This window comes from Schistocerca gregaria, chromosome 7, assembly GCF_023897955.1.
Source record: "Schistocerca gregaria isolate iqSchGreg1 chromosome 7, iqSchGreg1.2, whole genome shotgun sequence".
Lineage (NCBI taxonomy): Eukaryota > Metazoa > Arthropoda > Insecta > Orthoptera > Acrididae > Schistocerca > Schistocerca gregaria.
This window is the reverse complement of record NC_064926.1, coordinates 495,743,386-495,757,819: the sequence shown is the minus strand read 5'-3', so window position 1 is coordinate 495,757,819 and position 14,434 is coordinate 495,743,386. Positions and strand designations below refer to the sequence as shown.

Here is a 14,434-nt window from a genome sequence, read left to right as displayed (position 1 = left end):
TTTTTTAAAAAAAAGGAAGCAAATCTTTCCGTTTTTCTTCTCTACAGAGAAGAACTACGTTATTTGTCAACAATCCTCCATTTGAGCTTACTCTTCGATAATGTATATTTGCATTTCAGCAGACGATAAGAATACGAAGAAGTAGTAACGCACTATGATTATAACGTGACTGTACAACGACGAGGCACGTGCATCAGTCGTGTACTGTGGAGTATCATCGAACGCCTATCGTTTCCTCTGTATGTATGTAAACAAAGTTTCGTCCCGCGTTCTGCCTTTGGCAATATAAAATGAACAAGTTGTAGTTAACGTGATTTCTAACAAATCTAAACCAAACCTGACAGAATACATAGAAAGATATATAGAAAGAAGGATCCTTTATTGTATGATTATATGATAGCGGAACAAACACTAGTAGCAGTTACTTCTGTAAAATATCTGGGAGTATGCGTACGGAACGATTTGGAGTGGAATGATAATATAAAATTAATTGTTGGTAAGGCTGGTACCAGGTTGAGATTCATTGGGAAAGTCCTGTGGGATCCGTACCAGACCGGGTTGACGGAGGAGATAGAGAAGATCCACAGAAGAGCGGCGCGTTTCGTCACAGGGTTATTTAGTAAGCGTGATAGCGTTACGGAGATGTTCAGCAAACTCAAGTGGCAGACTCTGTATCTCGGTGTAGCTTGCTGTCCAGGTTTCGAGAGGGTGCGTTTCTGGATGAGGTATCGAATATATTGCTTCTCCCTACTTATACCTCCCGAGGAGATCACGAATGTAAAATTAGAGAGATTCGAGCGGACACGGAGGCTTTCCGGCAGTCGTTCTTCCCGCGAGCCATACGCGACTGGAACAGGAAAGGGAGGTAATGACAGTGGCACGTAAAGTGCCCTCCGCCACACACCGTTGGGTGGCTTGCGGAGTATAAACGTAGACGTAGAAAGGTTTAATGAGGTAGTGAGCAACCAAGCAAACACAGAAAACACGGCGCGACGGGTGCTACACTAGGTGGCAAGTCATCGAGTAAAACTGAAGTGATATCAGGTGTTGCCCAGGGAAGCATTATGGAACCTCTGCTGTTCCTGATCTATATAAATGACCTGGGTGACAATCTGAGTAGTTCTCTTAGGTTGTTCGCAGATGATGCTATAGTTTACCGTCTAGTAAGGCATCCGAAGACCAGTATCAGTTGCAAAGCGCATTAGAAAAGATTGCTGTATGGTGTGGCCTGTGGCAGTTGACGCTAAATAACGAGAAGTGTGAGGTGATCCACATGAGTTCCAAAACGAATCCGTTCGAATTCGATTACTCGATAAATAGTACAATTCTCAAGGCTGTCAATTCAACTAAGTACCTCGGTGTTAAAATTACGAACAACTTCAGTTGGGAATACCACATAGATAATATTGTGGAGAACGCGAGCCAAAGGTTGCGTTTCATTGACAGGACATTTAGAAGATCCAACAAGTCCACTAAAGACACAGCTTACACTACACTCGTTCGTCCTCTGTTAGAATATTGCTGCGCGGTGTTGGATCCTTACCAGGTGGGATTGACGGAGGACATCGAAAGGGTGCAAAAAGGGCAGCTCGGTTTGTATTATCACGTAATAGGGGAGAGAGTGTGGCAGATAGGATACGCGAGTTGGGATGGAAGTCATTAAAGCAAAGACGTTTTCCGTCGCGGCGAGATCTATTTACGAAATTTCAGTCACCAACTTTCTCTTCCGAATTCGAAAATATTTTGTTGAGCCCAACCTACATAGGTAGGAATAATTATCAAAATAAAATAACATAAATCAGGGCTCGAACAGAAAGGTTTAGGTGTTCGTTTTTCCCGTTCGGGAGTGGAATGGTAGAGAGATAGATTGATTGTGGTTCGATGAACCCTCTCCCAAGCACTTGAATGTGAATTGCAGAGTAGTCATGAAGATGTAGATGTATGCGCTGTAGGTGCCCAAGAGGTGGGGGTTCCGGGCACACTCCACAGGAAAGGCCCCGTCACTTACATCTACGCTCTGTGGAAAGACCGAGCCACCTTCTCCAGGCTGGACAGAATCCCCCTCCTATGGACATCGGAAGCCAGCCCTGGCGTCCAGGCGCGGCTGGGAGCGGAGCGTCACAGAGCGGCCTGCTGTGTCCCAGGTGTCGGCGGGCGGAGTGCGGCGCTGCGGGAACGTGTTCAAGCAGAGCTCGATGAACGAGGAGCTGATGATGTCGACGGAGCGGCTGCGCGAGAAGGAGCGCGTGCGCCAGAACATCCAGAAGCAGGCGTCGCTCAACGAGGAGCTCATCTACCGCCGCCACCGCACGCTCGACTCGCTGCGAGACACCTTCTTCTCCACGTCCACCGCCAAGCGCTTCCAGCTGCTCAAGAACGGCCTCACCAGCAAGATCAAGAGCTCCACCACCGGCATCGAGAAGGTGAGCGCTCCGAGCACCAGCCGCCTTCTACTCCGTCTCTCTTTCTTTCTTTACTTCCTTAACCCACTGAGCGGACCACATGAAATATCTTGAGTCGCCTCAATAAAAGTACAACTAAAACCATTTTCTGCATCGGTAACTTTTTTTATTTCATCCCACGACGCGTTTCGAAAATTTACGCTTTCACCTTCAGGTGGAACAAAAATATTACGTTAATTTACACGTTTTTGTAGCGACGTCTTTCTTTCCGCCTTTCTTCCTGTCCAGTAGGTTTTCATTCTTTCCGTACTTTGTTCTTTCTTGTTGCCATCCATATTTCGCCTGTCTTTTTCTTACATTTCGCTCGGAAGTCCCTGAAACTTTTTACTTTTGGTCTGAACTTCTTTCTCTTTCCTCTTTCTTTCTCCATTATTACCATTTCCTTCAGGTCTGCTTTAACTTCTGTCATCCACATCAGTGATGTTTTTGAGTTTGTCAAAAAAGTTGAAATTCTTGTTATTCTTTTCTCATCTATCGTTTTGGTGTTCATACAATACAACTAGTCTTTAACTCACTGTGCCTAGTATTAGTTCGGTTCTTTCATACACTTTTTTACTACTTCTTAATTTCCATTTCCCATTGTCATATTTTGTTTCAAAAAATCATTCTGACTATTCTAGTTTCCTTCTTTTTCTATCATCTAATTGTTTGCCTGTATTTTAAGAAAGACATTGTGAAGCATGAAGGCATTGTGGTCTAATAACAGTGTTGCAATGCCGGACTTTTCCATTTATGGATGAGGATTTCTTGCTATACAACTTTTTTTTTAACTGAAAAGCCACTTTCATTTTCCTTGATCTTCCTAAGTTAGCATTCAGCCTTGAGATGTATTATTTCAACTCGTTACAAAAAAAAGGCGTTCTTATTCCTCCATATCCAGTTTCTGTGCGTTTCGGAGCGACCTTCGGAAATTTCATACACTCTGTTTTCTTCTTAACTTTACGTATGGGTCTGTTTTTGAAGCTTTCTCTTGCCGGAGATTTCTCTGCATTGTTCCATCGTTTATACAGTAAACTAAGATGGCGAAATACAAACAATCAATTCTGTCTTGCACCAGTTTTGATCTCAAGACCTCTGGAGGTTTCACCTAAAAATTTAATTTTGCGTTTATTTCTGTGTCTTTTACGATTGCAACTTTTTTAGATGCTGTCAATCAAATCATGTTTACTTTAAGTTTACAAATGTTATATAAACACTTTTAGATCACTTTCATCTATATCTGATTATAAATTTCATCCTTAAAATTTATTCCACACAGATTCGACCTTTTGTAAACCCCCCTTAGTAATCTTCTAATTGCTGATCCAATTGGCTCTCCAGTCTTTTTTGTGATGATTTTGAAAGAATTGTGTAAGCCACTGGTACGAGACAAATTCCTCTAAAGTTGTTGGAGTCAGTTGTGTCTCCTTTTTTGTGGATTGCCTGAATTAATGTTAATGTAACTTCTGTTTCTCAGACATGTGAAAGGTTTCATGTAGCTTCTTGGCTGTCCCAGAACTTACAATTTTCCATTTTTTATCAGTTACTGAAGTTTCCCTGGGGAACTTGTATTTATTTGATTCCCTTCTCAATATTAAGGCACAGTGAGACTCTTATATCTTAACAGACATGTTTACTGATATGACACAACAGGGTGCATGTTACAAGAAAGACAATCGTACGCTCATAGGATGTTTAAATTTGGAAAAAATTTTGACAGTGTCGACTGGAATTCATTTGTTCAAAGTGTGAAGGATACAGGGGTGAAATACAAGAAACAAATACTTATCTAGAACTTGTACAGAAACCATTTGGGAGTTATAAGAGCCAAAGGACACAGAACGGAAGCAGTGGTTAAGGATGGAGTAAGACAAGAGCTTTAGCCTGTCAAAGATTTTATTCCATCCTTAGATTGCGTGAACTTTGAAGAAAACCAAGGAGAAAATTGGGAAGATTAGGAAGAAGAAATTAAAATTTTGAGGTTTGCCCATGACATTACAATTCTGTCGGAGACGACAAAGGACCTTGAAGAGTACTTGAACGGAATCGACATTGTCTTCAAAACAGGTTACAAGACAAACATCAAAACTATGGTAACCTAGCGTAGTCGAATTAATCGGGTGACGCTGAGGACATTATAGTAGGAAATGAGACAGTAGCAGCTGTAGGTCTGTTTCGCCATTTGAGTGGTAAAATAGCTGACTATGGCCGACGAAGAAAGCGTATGAAATATTGACTGACAATAGCAAGAAAAGAATTTCTGAAAAAGAGAAATTTAAGGTAATATATAAATGTCAGGATTAGGAAGTCTTTCCTGGACGATAAGAGGAGGATAAGAAACCAGATGGCAGTTATAAGAGTCGAGGGGCATGAAAGGGAGGCAGTGGTTGGGGAGGGAGTGAGACAGGGTTGCAGCCTCTCCCCGATGTTATTCAATCTGTATATTGAGCAAGCAGTAAAGGAAACAAAACAAAAATTGGAGTAGGTATTAAAATCCATGGAGAAGAAATAAAAACTTTGAGGTTCGCCGATGACATTATAATTCTGTCAGAAACAGCAAAGGACTTGTAAGAGCAGTTGAATGGAATGGATAGCGTCTTGAAAGGAGGATATAAGATGAACATCGACAAAAGCAAAACGAGGATAATGGAATGTAGTCGAAGTAAGTCGGGTGATGCTGAGGGAATTAGATTAGAAAATGAGACACTTAAAGTAGTAGAGGAGTTTTGCTATTTGGGGAGCAAAATAACTGATGATGGTCGAAGTAGAGAGGATATAAATGTAGACTGGCAATGGCAAGGAAAGCGTTTCTGAAGAAGAGAAATTTGTTAACATCGAGTATAGATTTAAGCGTCAGGAAGCCATTTCTGAAAGTATTTGTATGGAGTGTAGCCATGTGTGGAAGTGAAACATGGACGATAAATAGTATGGACAAGAAGTTACTAGAAGCTTTCGAAATGTGGTGCTACAGAAGAATGCTGAAGATTAGATGGGTAGATCACATAACTAATGAGGAAGTATTGAATAGGATTGGGGAAAAGAGAAGTTTGTGGCACAACTTGACCAGAAGAAGGGATCGGTTGGTAGGACATGTTCTGAGGCAGCAAGGGATCACCAATTTAGTATTGGAGGGCAGCGTGGAGGGTAAAAATCGTAGAGGGAGACCAAGAGATGAATACACGAAGCAGATTCAAAAGGATGTAGGTTGCAGTAGGTACTGGGAGATGAAGAAACTTGCACAGGATAGGGTAGCACGTAGAGCTGCATCAAACCAGTCTCAGGACTGAAGACCACAACAACAACAACAACAAACGGCATCGTCAGTTAAGACTGTAGTAGGCACTGTATCACCGAGGCAGACCGTCGATAAATCAAAACTTGTTGCCTGGTAGGCTGAATAACGTTTCTTGTTATACCAGGCCGATAGTCGTGTGCAGATACCCTGTGATCCAGGCTCGGAGCACGTATCGCGCCATAGATACATGCCAGTGGTGGACAGAATTATGTTGTGGGGGCTTTCACCTATATTTTCTGAGTGTGCTGATATAAACCCAGAGATTTCCTATTTAGTCCGGAGACGACTTACATGAATTTAGAAGGAAGGAACGACGCCCTGAATTGTGGAAAAGAATATGATTAAGCAAAATGTGCTCATTGGTTTGGAGTATATCAACTGAAAAGCAAACATTGTTCCTAAAAAGGAAACAAGCGCAGACTGCACGTAAATTGTCATACAGTGTTCGTTGTTTGAATTTTCTGTAGAATAGAAGAAGTAAGTTGTGTGGGAACATTATACTAATATATGATTGTTTTGGGCTGTTTTGCATTAGTACATATTTGAGTACACTGTTCAGTCAAAATGAGTAGAGTGTTCTGTCAAAATGCGTCGTTTCACCCACTAGCAGTGGACTGGTGCAATATGCATTTCTGCTGGTTAAGCCTGTGATAGCCCTTCATTTTCATAGTGTACCAAGAGTACAAGTGCATGTCATTCCTCTGAAACATGAGAAATTACAGGTGGTTTCTTGCACGATTGACGTTATCCCTTTGTAGTTTCGTGAGTATTTTGATAATATTCTAAAGAAATTTGCCGTTAATGCCGTGACTGACGGAGAGGAAGGCAATGAAACTGGAACTGAGATTTGTGACGGTGCTCAAGATGATAATTTTATGAACATATGTGCCTGTCAGAAGTAAACAGGGTTGTCCAATAAGTAACAAATGAGGAATTAATTTTCTGATGTTGCAAACCAATGCACTAATAATGATAGTGTCTTCCAACATATTGTCTACTTTGATATGTATTGTTTAATTATGAATGTTTAAACAAATAATAGGAGTGTCTATAACATGTTGAAACGAAAAATAATATTTTTCTTGAAAATATACTATTTTTTATTGCATGATACTTATGATAAAATAAGTGTTAAATCCAAAAGTCGATATGTCAGTCGTTTCGTATTACCATTTTCTATTACTTGCCTGTATTCTATGATTACGGATTTTGGTATAAGATTGTGTTCTTGCTTATGAACATGTTTGAGCAACTAGAAGGTTTGGAAACAATACTGTTTAAGATTATACAGTTTTTTCAATGTGTCTCGAAACTACTGTTGCGTGACATGTTCCTCTTTTGATTTAAACACCTCAGTTACAGGAATGCGTACTGCCGGTAGAATTAGAAAAGCAGGTGTGTGCGCATTTTAGGCACCTACATTACTTTCATATTGCAAGACTAGAAATAAAACGTTAAAGTCAAGAAAGTGCGACAAATGGTGTCTGGTTAGTGTCACTCTGTGGGTAAATGGCAATCTTCAGCATCCTTCTATAGCACCATACTTCAACAGCTTCTTTCCTCTTATCGCCCAGGAAAAATTTCCTAATCCTGACATTTATATATTACCTTAAATTTCTCTCTTTCAGAAATTCTTTTCTTGCTATTGTCAGTCAATATTTCATATGCTCTCTACGTCGGCCATAGTCAGCTATTTTACCACTCAAATGGCAAAACAGACCTACAACTACTACTGTCTCATTTCCTACTATAATGTCCTCAGCGTCACCCGATTAATTCAACTACGCTAGGTTACCATAGTTTTGATGTTTGTCTTGTAACCTGCATCACCCGACTTATTTCGACTACATTCCATTATCCTCGTTTTGCTTTTGTTGATGTTCATCTTATCTCCTCCTTTCAAGACGCTACCCATTCCGTTCAACTGCTCTTCCAAGTCCTTTGCTGTCTCTGACAGAATTACAATGTCATCGGCGAACCTCAAAGTTTTTATTTCTTCTCCATGGATTTTAATACCTACTCCGAATTTTTGCTTTGTTTCATTTACTGCTTGCTCAATATACAGATTGAATAACATCGGGGAGAGGCTACAGCCCTGTCTCACTCCGTTCCCAACCACTGCTTTCCTTTCATGCCCCTCGACTCTTATAACTGCCATCTGGTTTCTGTACAAATTGTAAATAGCTTTTCGCTCCCTGTATTTTACCCCTGCCATCTTTAGCATTTGAAAGAGAGTATTCCAATCAACATTGTCAAAAGCTTTTTCCAAGTCTACAAATGCTAGAAACGTAGGTTTGCCTTTCCTTAATCTTTCTTCTAAGGTAAGTCGTAAGGTCAGTATTGCCTCACGTGTTCCAGTATTTCTACGGAATCCAAAGTGATCTTCCCCGAGGTCGGCTTCTACTAGTTTTCCCATTCGTCTGTAAAGAATGCGCATTAGTATTTTGCAGCTGTGGCTTATTAAACTGATTGTTCGGTAATTTTCACCTGTGTTAACACCTGCTTTCTTTGGGATTGGATTTATTATATTCTTCTTGAAGTCTGAGGGTATTTCGCCTGTTTCATACATCTTGCTCAACAGATGGTAGAGTTTTGTCAGGACTGGCTCTCCCAAGGCCGTCCGTAGTTCCAATGGAATGTTTTCTACTCCGGGGGCCTTGTTTCGACTCAGGTCTTTCAGTGCTCTGTCAAACTCTTCACGCAGTACCGGACCTCCCGTTTCATCTTCATCTACATCCTCTTCCATTTCTATAATATTGTCCTCAAGTACATCGCCCTTGTATAGACCCTCCATATACTCCTTCCATCTTTCTGCTTTCCCTTCTTTGCTTAGAACTGGGTTTCCATCTAAGCTCTTGATGTTCATACAAGTGGTTCTCTTATCTACAAATGTCTCTTTAATTTTCGTGTAGGTAGTATCTATGTTACCCCTAGTGAGATAAGCCTCTACATCCTTACAGTTGTCCTCTACCCATCCCTGCTTAGCCATTTTGCACTTCCTGTCGATCTCATTTTTGAGACGTTTGTATTCCTTTTTGCCTGCTTCATTTACTGCATTTTTATATTTTCTCCTTTCATCAATTAAATTCAATTTTTCTTCCGTTACCCAAGGATTTCTACTAGCCTTCGTCTTTTTACCTACTTGATCCTCTGCTGCCTTCACTACTTCATCCTTCAAAGCTACCCATTCTTCTTCTGCTGTATTTCTTTCCCCCATTCCTGTCAATTGTTCCCTTATGCTCTCCCTGAAACTCTGTACAACCTCTGGTTCTTCCAGTTTATCCAGGTCGTTCGTCCAGTTGGAAGATCTTTCTCCGGCAGCAGCGATGTCGGAGATTTGATGTTTTACCAAAATGGTTCAAATGGCTCTGAGCACTATGGGACTCAACTTCTGTGGCCATTAGTCCCGTAGAACTTAGAACTACTTAAACCTAACTAACCTAAGGACATCACACACATCCATGCCCGAGGCAGGATTCGAACCTGCGACCGTAGCAGTCGCACGGTTCCGGACTGCGCGCCTAGAACCACGAGACCACCGCGGCCAGCAGTGTTTTACCGGGTCCCTGATATTCACGGTAGACTCGTGAAATGATCATGCGGGAAAATTCCCACTTCATCGCTAGCTCTGAGATGCTGTGTTCCATTGCTCGTGCGATGACTATAACACCATGTTCAAATTCACTTAAAATCTTGATAACATGTCCGATATAACAGACACCACATAGCGTATGACCTATGCGGGAGGAGTCAGTGTCGTGCTGGAAGGCGGCCTTCTACGAAGTAAGCTTCCTCACCTCACTCAAGCCGCGCACAGCGTTTCGAGATATTTGCCTAATTTGCATAAACTGCACAGTTCATTCGCTGCTGCCCTCTTCCGTCCCGATTTGTCCCAACTTAATTCGATATGTGCCGTCTGTTCTATAGAACATATCTGAAAGAGCAGACACCATACACACACGACGGTTGGAAGAGGGAACTCCACTCGAATAGCAGAAAGTGGATCACTGGCTTAGAACCGCCGTTCCACAGACGAGTTACCATCAACAATGCATCGCCCTCACTACGTGAGACACTGTGCAGAGGTATATAAATTAATCCAGGACATTGAAATGGACACTGGTGATCAGGAACTTTACACCTCCCCTTGCAAGCCAAATACTGGCTGAGAAAATTGCTTCCTCATACAGGATTCGAACTGGCTACCACCGTACGTTGCGATTTCGACTACGGTGGTGGGTATTAGACGTAGGAGTAGATGTATTAGTTTTGAACGCTATTTATCCCGTAACGATGTAAACCTCAGCAGCGAACAACATGCTATAGCTAATTTTCTTCATTGTAATCTGCAAGTACAGCCAGGGAAACGTATTTAACGTGTCCGCTGACATGTTAATGGCAGGGATTTGCAGATGCGGATGGCACCAACTGTGATGCTAAAGGGTTGAAGATAATGAAACTGTCTGAAACATTTTTCTTTTCTCAAACATCCGCATCGGAAAAACACGTTAACGGTAATACAACACGTTGGTTCTACTTGATCTATTCAGTCTTTCTTTTTTGCCTTCTTACGGTCTCAAGTTAGTTCCGCCCGATATATTCTGCTCCTCCGGGAAGCATCGGCGTCTTCTGGAATTTTAATTACGAAAGCTTCGGAACGAGACCTGCATTCCGACCAACTACGGCGGACAAGCACTTGCTGGTTCCTCACGTGAAATATCAGAGGGCAATCTGTGTTCTCACATACATAGTCTATACAGATGCAAATATCAGGCCCGAGAGGCTGGAGTTGGCTGTCGTGTCTACGTGAGACGTGCTTGTTGCGTGCGTAAATGTTGTGTATGTATGTGTGTGTCTCTTTTACTGATGAATGCTGTGGCCGAAAGCTTTTTGTGTCTTAATTGTGGCTGTCTGCAACTTGACTTGTCTTCTTTATGGTGAGAATCTGCCACTGACCGTGTCTTGTTTACGGTAAGCAACAATCTGTCTTTTCCGACATTGTTGAGCTCTCAGATCACTTATGTATAGGAGTTACATGCGTTTCCATAAAACTAATTTCGTCAGTTAAAGTTACCGAAGGAAGTGACACATTTTAGAAAATTCGACGATGATCCTGAAAGTTGCTATATATATTTTAATTTACCCTGAATGCACATCAGATTATGACTCTGGTATTACTGCCCAAAAAAATATTGCTTTTTGCATAAAATTTGACTCACGAATTAACAACAACGCAATCTGTCTGCTGTTCGTGAAACATGAGGTATGAAGCAAGCTTTCATAGCGGAACGGTCATATCATAAATTAAACGGTGTGTCCACACTCAAAAAATTACACTTTGTTCTAAAACGATGTTACCAGAGAATTTGCTGTCGTACAGTCACGTTTGGCAAAACTCAACTGTGGGTATACACGAAATCGTTGCAACGAGGCACTATAATTGTTGCTAGCAACTGTTGTTACTCTTGCGCAACTCTATGAACTTTTTATTATTGTATAAGCTTTGCTACTGTGAACCTCAACTCTGGATTCTCATGGATGATAAACTGCAAATAGCAGATTAAACTACGAGAAAGAAGAGTATGTTAGAATGTTATTGCCTGCTGCTGGTACAGAAGAGGGTGACGCTACAGATTTCAGCGACGAAAATTCCACAGACCAATGGGTGTCGACTAAGGAAGACGCTCCTGCTTCAAGTATTGAAGGTGCTATTGGTGCATGTAGTGAAACTGAAGTTTAAAGGGAGACAAGTGATTGTAGTGGCGATAAAATGAAAATTAAAGCTCTGACGAAAACAGTGAAACGATGGCGTCTTCTGCAAGTATTCTACGTAGTAAAGATGGAACTAAATGGCATAAGGAAACTTTTAGGACAAGGAAGTTGCCGAAAGATTACATTTCGTGGGAAAGGGGTCGGTCAACACGTACAACAAAACTTCTTTTTATAAAACACACCTTCAAGAATATAGCTACAGGAAAAATGTGGGACACAACAATACGTCAAACTAACAGGAACGCAAATCAGGTATTGACAAACTGTAACATCAGTTCAAAAGGAGCAGCGAAAGTGTGGAAGCCACTGACAATTGAAGAATTTGCTGCGTATTTTGTTATACTGATTACAGCTGAAGTAAGTTTCTCTAACATTGAACACCCAAAAGAAATGTGGAAAACAGACAAGATTTATTCACTACATGCCCTCAAAGCCAGCAAATGTGGCTTGAAGGTTTGGTGGGTTTGTGATTCGCGAAATTCTTATCCAATAACTGGCCAAATGTATAGAGGTAAATCTGCTTCCCGAAGAGAAACTAATCAAGGGGAAAGGGTAGTAAAAGATTTATGATACCATTCCATAGGTACTGGCAGAAATATAGTCACCGACAATTGTTTCACAACTCTACCACTAGCAAGGCTTTTGATGACTTGGGAATTGTCTATAGTCGGTAATGTAAAACGTAACAAGCCCTATACTCGTATACCGCCAGAAATGCAATCCTCCTATTCACGCTAAGAACTGTCATCTGTACTTGGATTCAATGAAGATAACGTTTCTCTGTGTTCACATTTTCCAAAAAAAGAAGAGCCATTTCTAATGCCATCCACAATGCATTATGATGCATCCACTTCTGGCTCTCTTTCAAACTGCAGATGTCATACATTATTATAACAGCACAAAAGATGGCGCTGATAATACGGAGAAGTTGTGTTTTCATTACAGTGTAAAAAGGATGATACAGATGGCCGCTAGCATTTTTACAACATTCTGGATATTGCGTGCATAGCGACATACATTATTTACATAGAAAACTACCCTAAAACAAAAAATGTGACTCATAGACGCAGACTGTTTCAACTGGAGCTGGGAAAACATTTGACAATGTATTATATTATCTCTCGAGCATCAAATCCTAATTGCTTGAGAAAATTTTCCGTGAAATCGGGTGCGGAATGCATCACACGAGGACCTCTACGTGGAGGCCCAGCCAAGACGAAATGCTTCCGGACGGCTGAAAATCGTTGGTGACTGTATGGTGCGCAAATTTCAATCAAACAAAAGGAAGAGAAAAACAAGAAAATGTTGCAAGGAATGTAAAAAACCAATATGTGATGAAAACTGCAATATAACAACAGTAGTGGACTTTGTGAATAAATAATAATTCGAAGATTATCTTTCCAGTATAACGAGCAGCAAAATTTAGTAGCTATATAATATTATGTAAATTACTCTGTCACTTATACTAAAAAATTGACATATACTGCACATATTTATGACTATATTTGTAGTATTATTACTCGGTTGTCTAATACATAATAAAACTATTAATATATTAGCCTACATTAAATAAAGTATTTCGTTTGTGAACTTCACACCTGTTGCCTTGGTAACCCGAATATAGATTAGACAGTGCGTTATGTTCCTTCTCACTTAAATGCTCTCCTTTGAAAGTATTTATATTTTGCTTTTATTATGACATTTATGAAGATGCAAATGAGGAATAACCTGAGGTTTGCGTATACTGGTTTCAATACACCTAAAAATCGGCTGTTATAGTTTATAAACGTTATCCAGGTAACCCAATGTAGACGCAAGGGTTGAAGGGAAACAAATTGCAACTACAATTGTCAAATATTCTAATACAGCGTATCAGTTTAAGTGCCTCTCTCATTTACGGAGACACACGTATTATGCAGATCCCTCTGCGTGGTATGCCCTAATACCTAACGGTAAGAAAATAGTCTTGTTTTTGATAGTACTTGTAAGTGGGCAGAGTAAGGTAACAAGTGTTTCACGTTCTTAGCAACGCCAAAAATTATCGACAAGCGGAACTGACAATTCACTATTCACAATTCACTGTTATTTCAGGCCCTGAATGTACATAGTCTCAAAATTTTATTATAAATTATCGCAGCTCACTTAAAAAGCAAAGTATGTCGTATTATATACACCATTAACAAAGACAAGGTGCTGTTTGACGCTGTCATCGAAAATCCCGAAATATATTCACACACACACACACACATATATATATATATATATATATATATATATATGACAACGTTAAACTGCGTCTTTTCTTTATATATATATAAAACGGCACTTTGCGTTTTAACGTGAGCTGCGATAATTTATAATCAAATTTTGAGACGGTATGTAAGAAATTCGCCGAAAAGTTATTGACCAGTTGACATCGAATTTTATACGATACACTAATAAACATTCAGAAAACGTTAACAAAAAAACGGAAAGTTTCTTGAGCAGTTTACTTCAGGATATTCCAATACATTTTTGAACGGGCGTAGGCTATATATTTTTAACTTGTTAGAAAAAATTCGAGAAGTTCCTGACCAATTTGCCTCAAATATTTCCATGATACTCTAATGAACACTGAGATGGACATTGACAATATATCCATACAGATTTTCTTGCTGTGTTGTCAAAGTGCAGGGCCTCGTTTTCTTTCTTGTTGTCAGTTTTGACTATCATAGCGGGGCATTTAAACAATTATAGAAATTTTTCTCCCACAAACATGGTTTTAGGGGTACAGGTACAGAAGTTGTAATAATTTGTACCTTAATACTCACCTACATCAGTGTGTTAGTTGTTTTTTCTCTGCCTCTGACAGTCTTCCCGCAAGCACATCAATTAACTTAGTACCTGATGTTTACTGCACGGTCGTATCTGCCCCACGAAGTAGACT

At 40.4% G+C, this 14,434-nt stretch overlaps 1 protein-coding gene across 1 annotated transcript in view; it reads left to right on the top strand.

Annotated features, from left to right (window-relative positions):
* Positions 1–14,434, top strand: part of LOC126282446 (uncharacterized) — a 781,073-nt gene that overhangs the window by 689,283 nt on the left and 77,356 nt on the right. Inside the window, exon 12 of the mRNA XM_049982101.1 lies at positions 2,145–2,423. Coding sequence (XP_049838058.1) covers positions 2,145–2,423 — 279 coding nt within the window. The remainder of the gene's footprint in view (positions 1–2,144; positions 2,424–14,434) is intronic.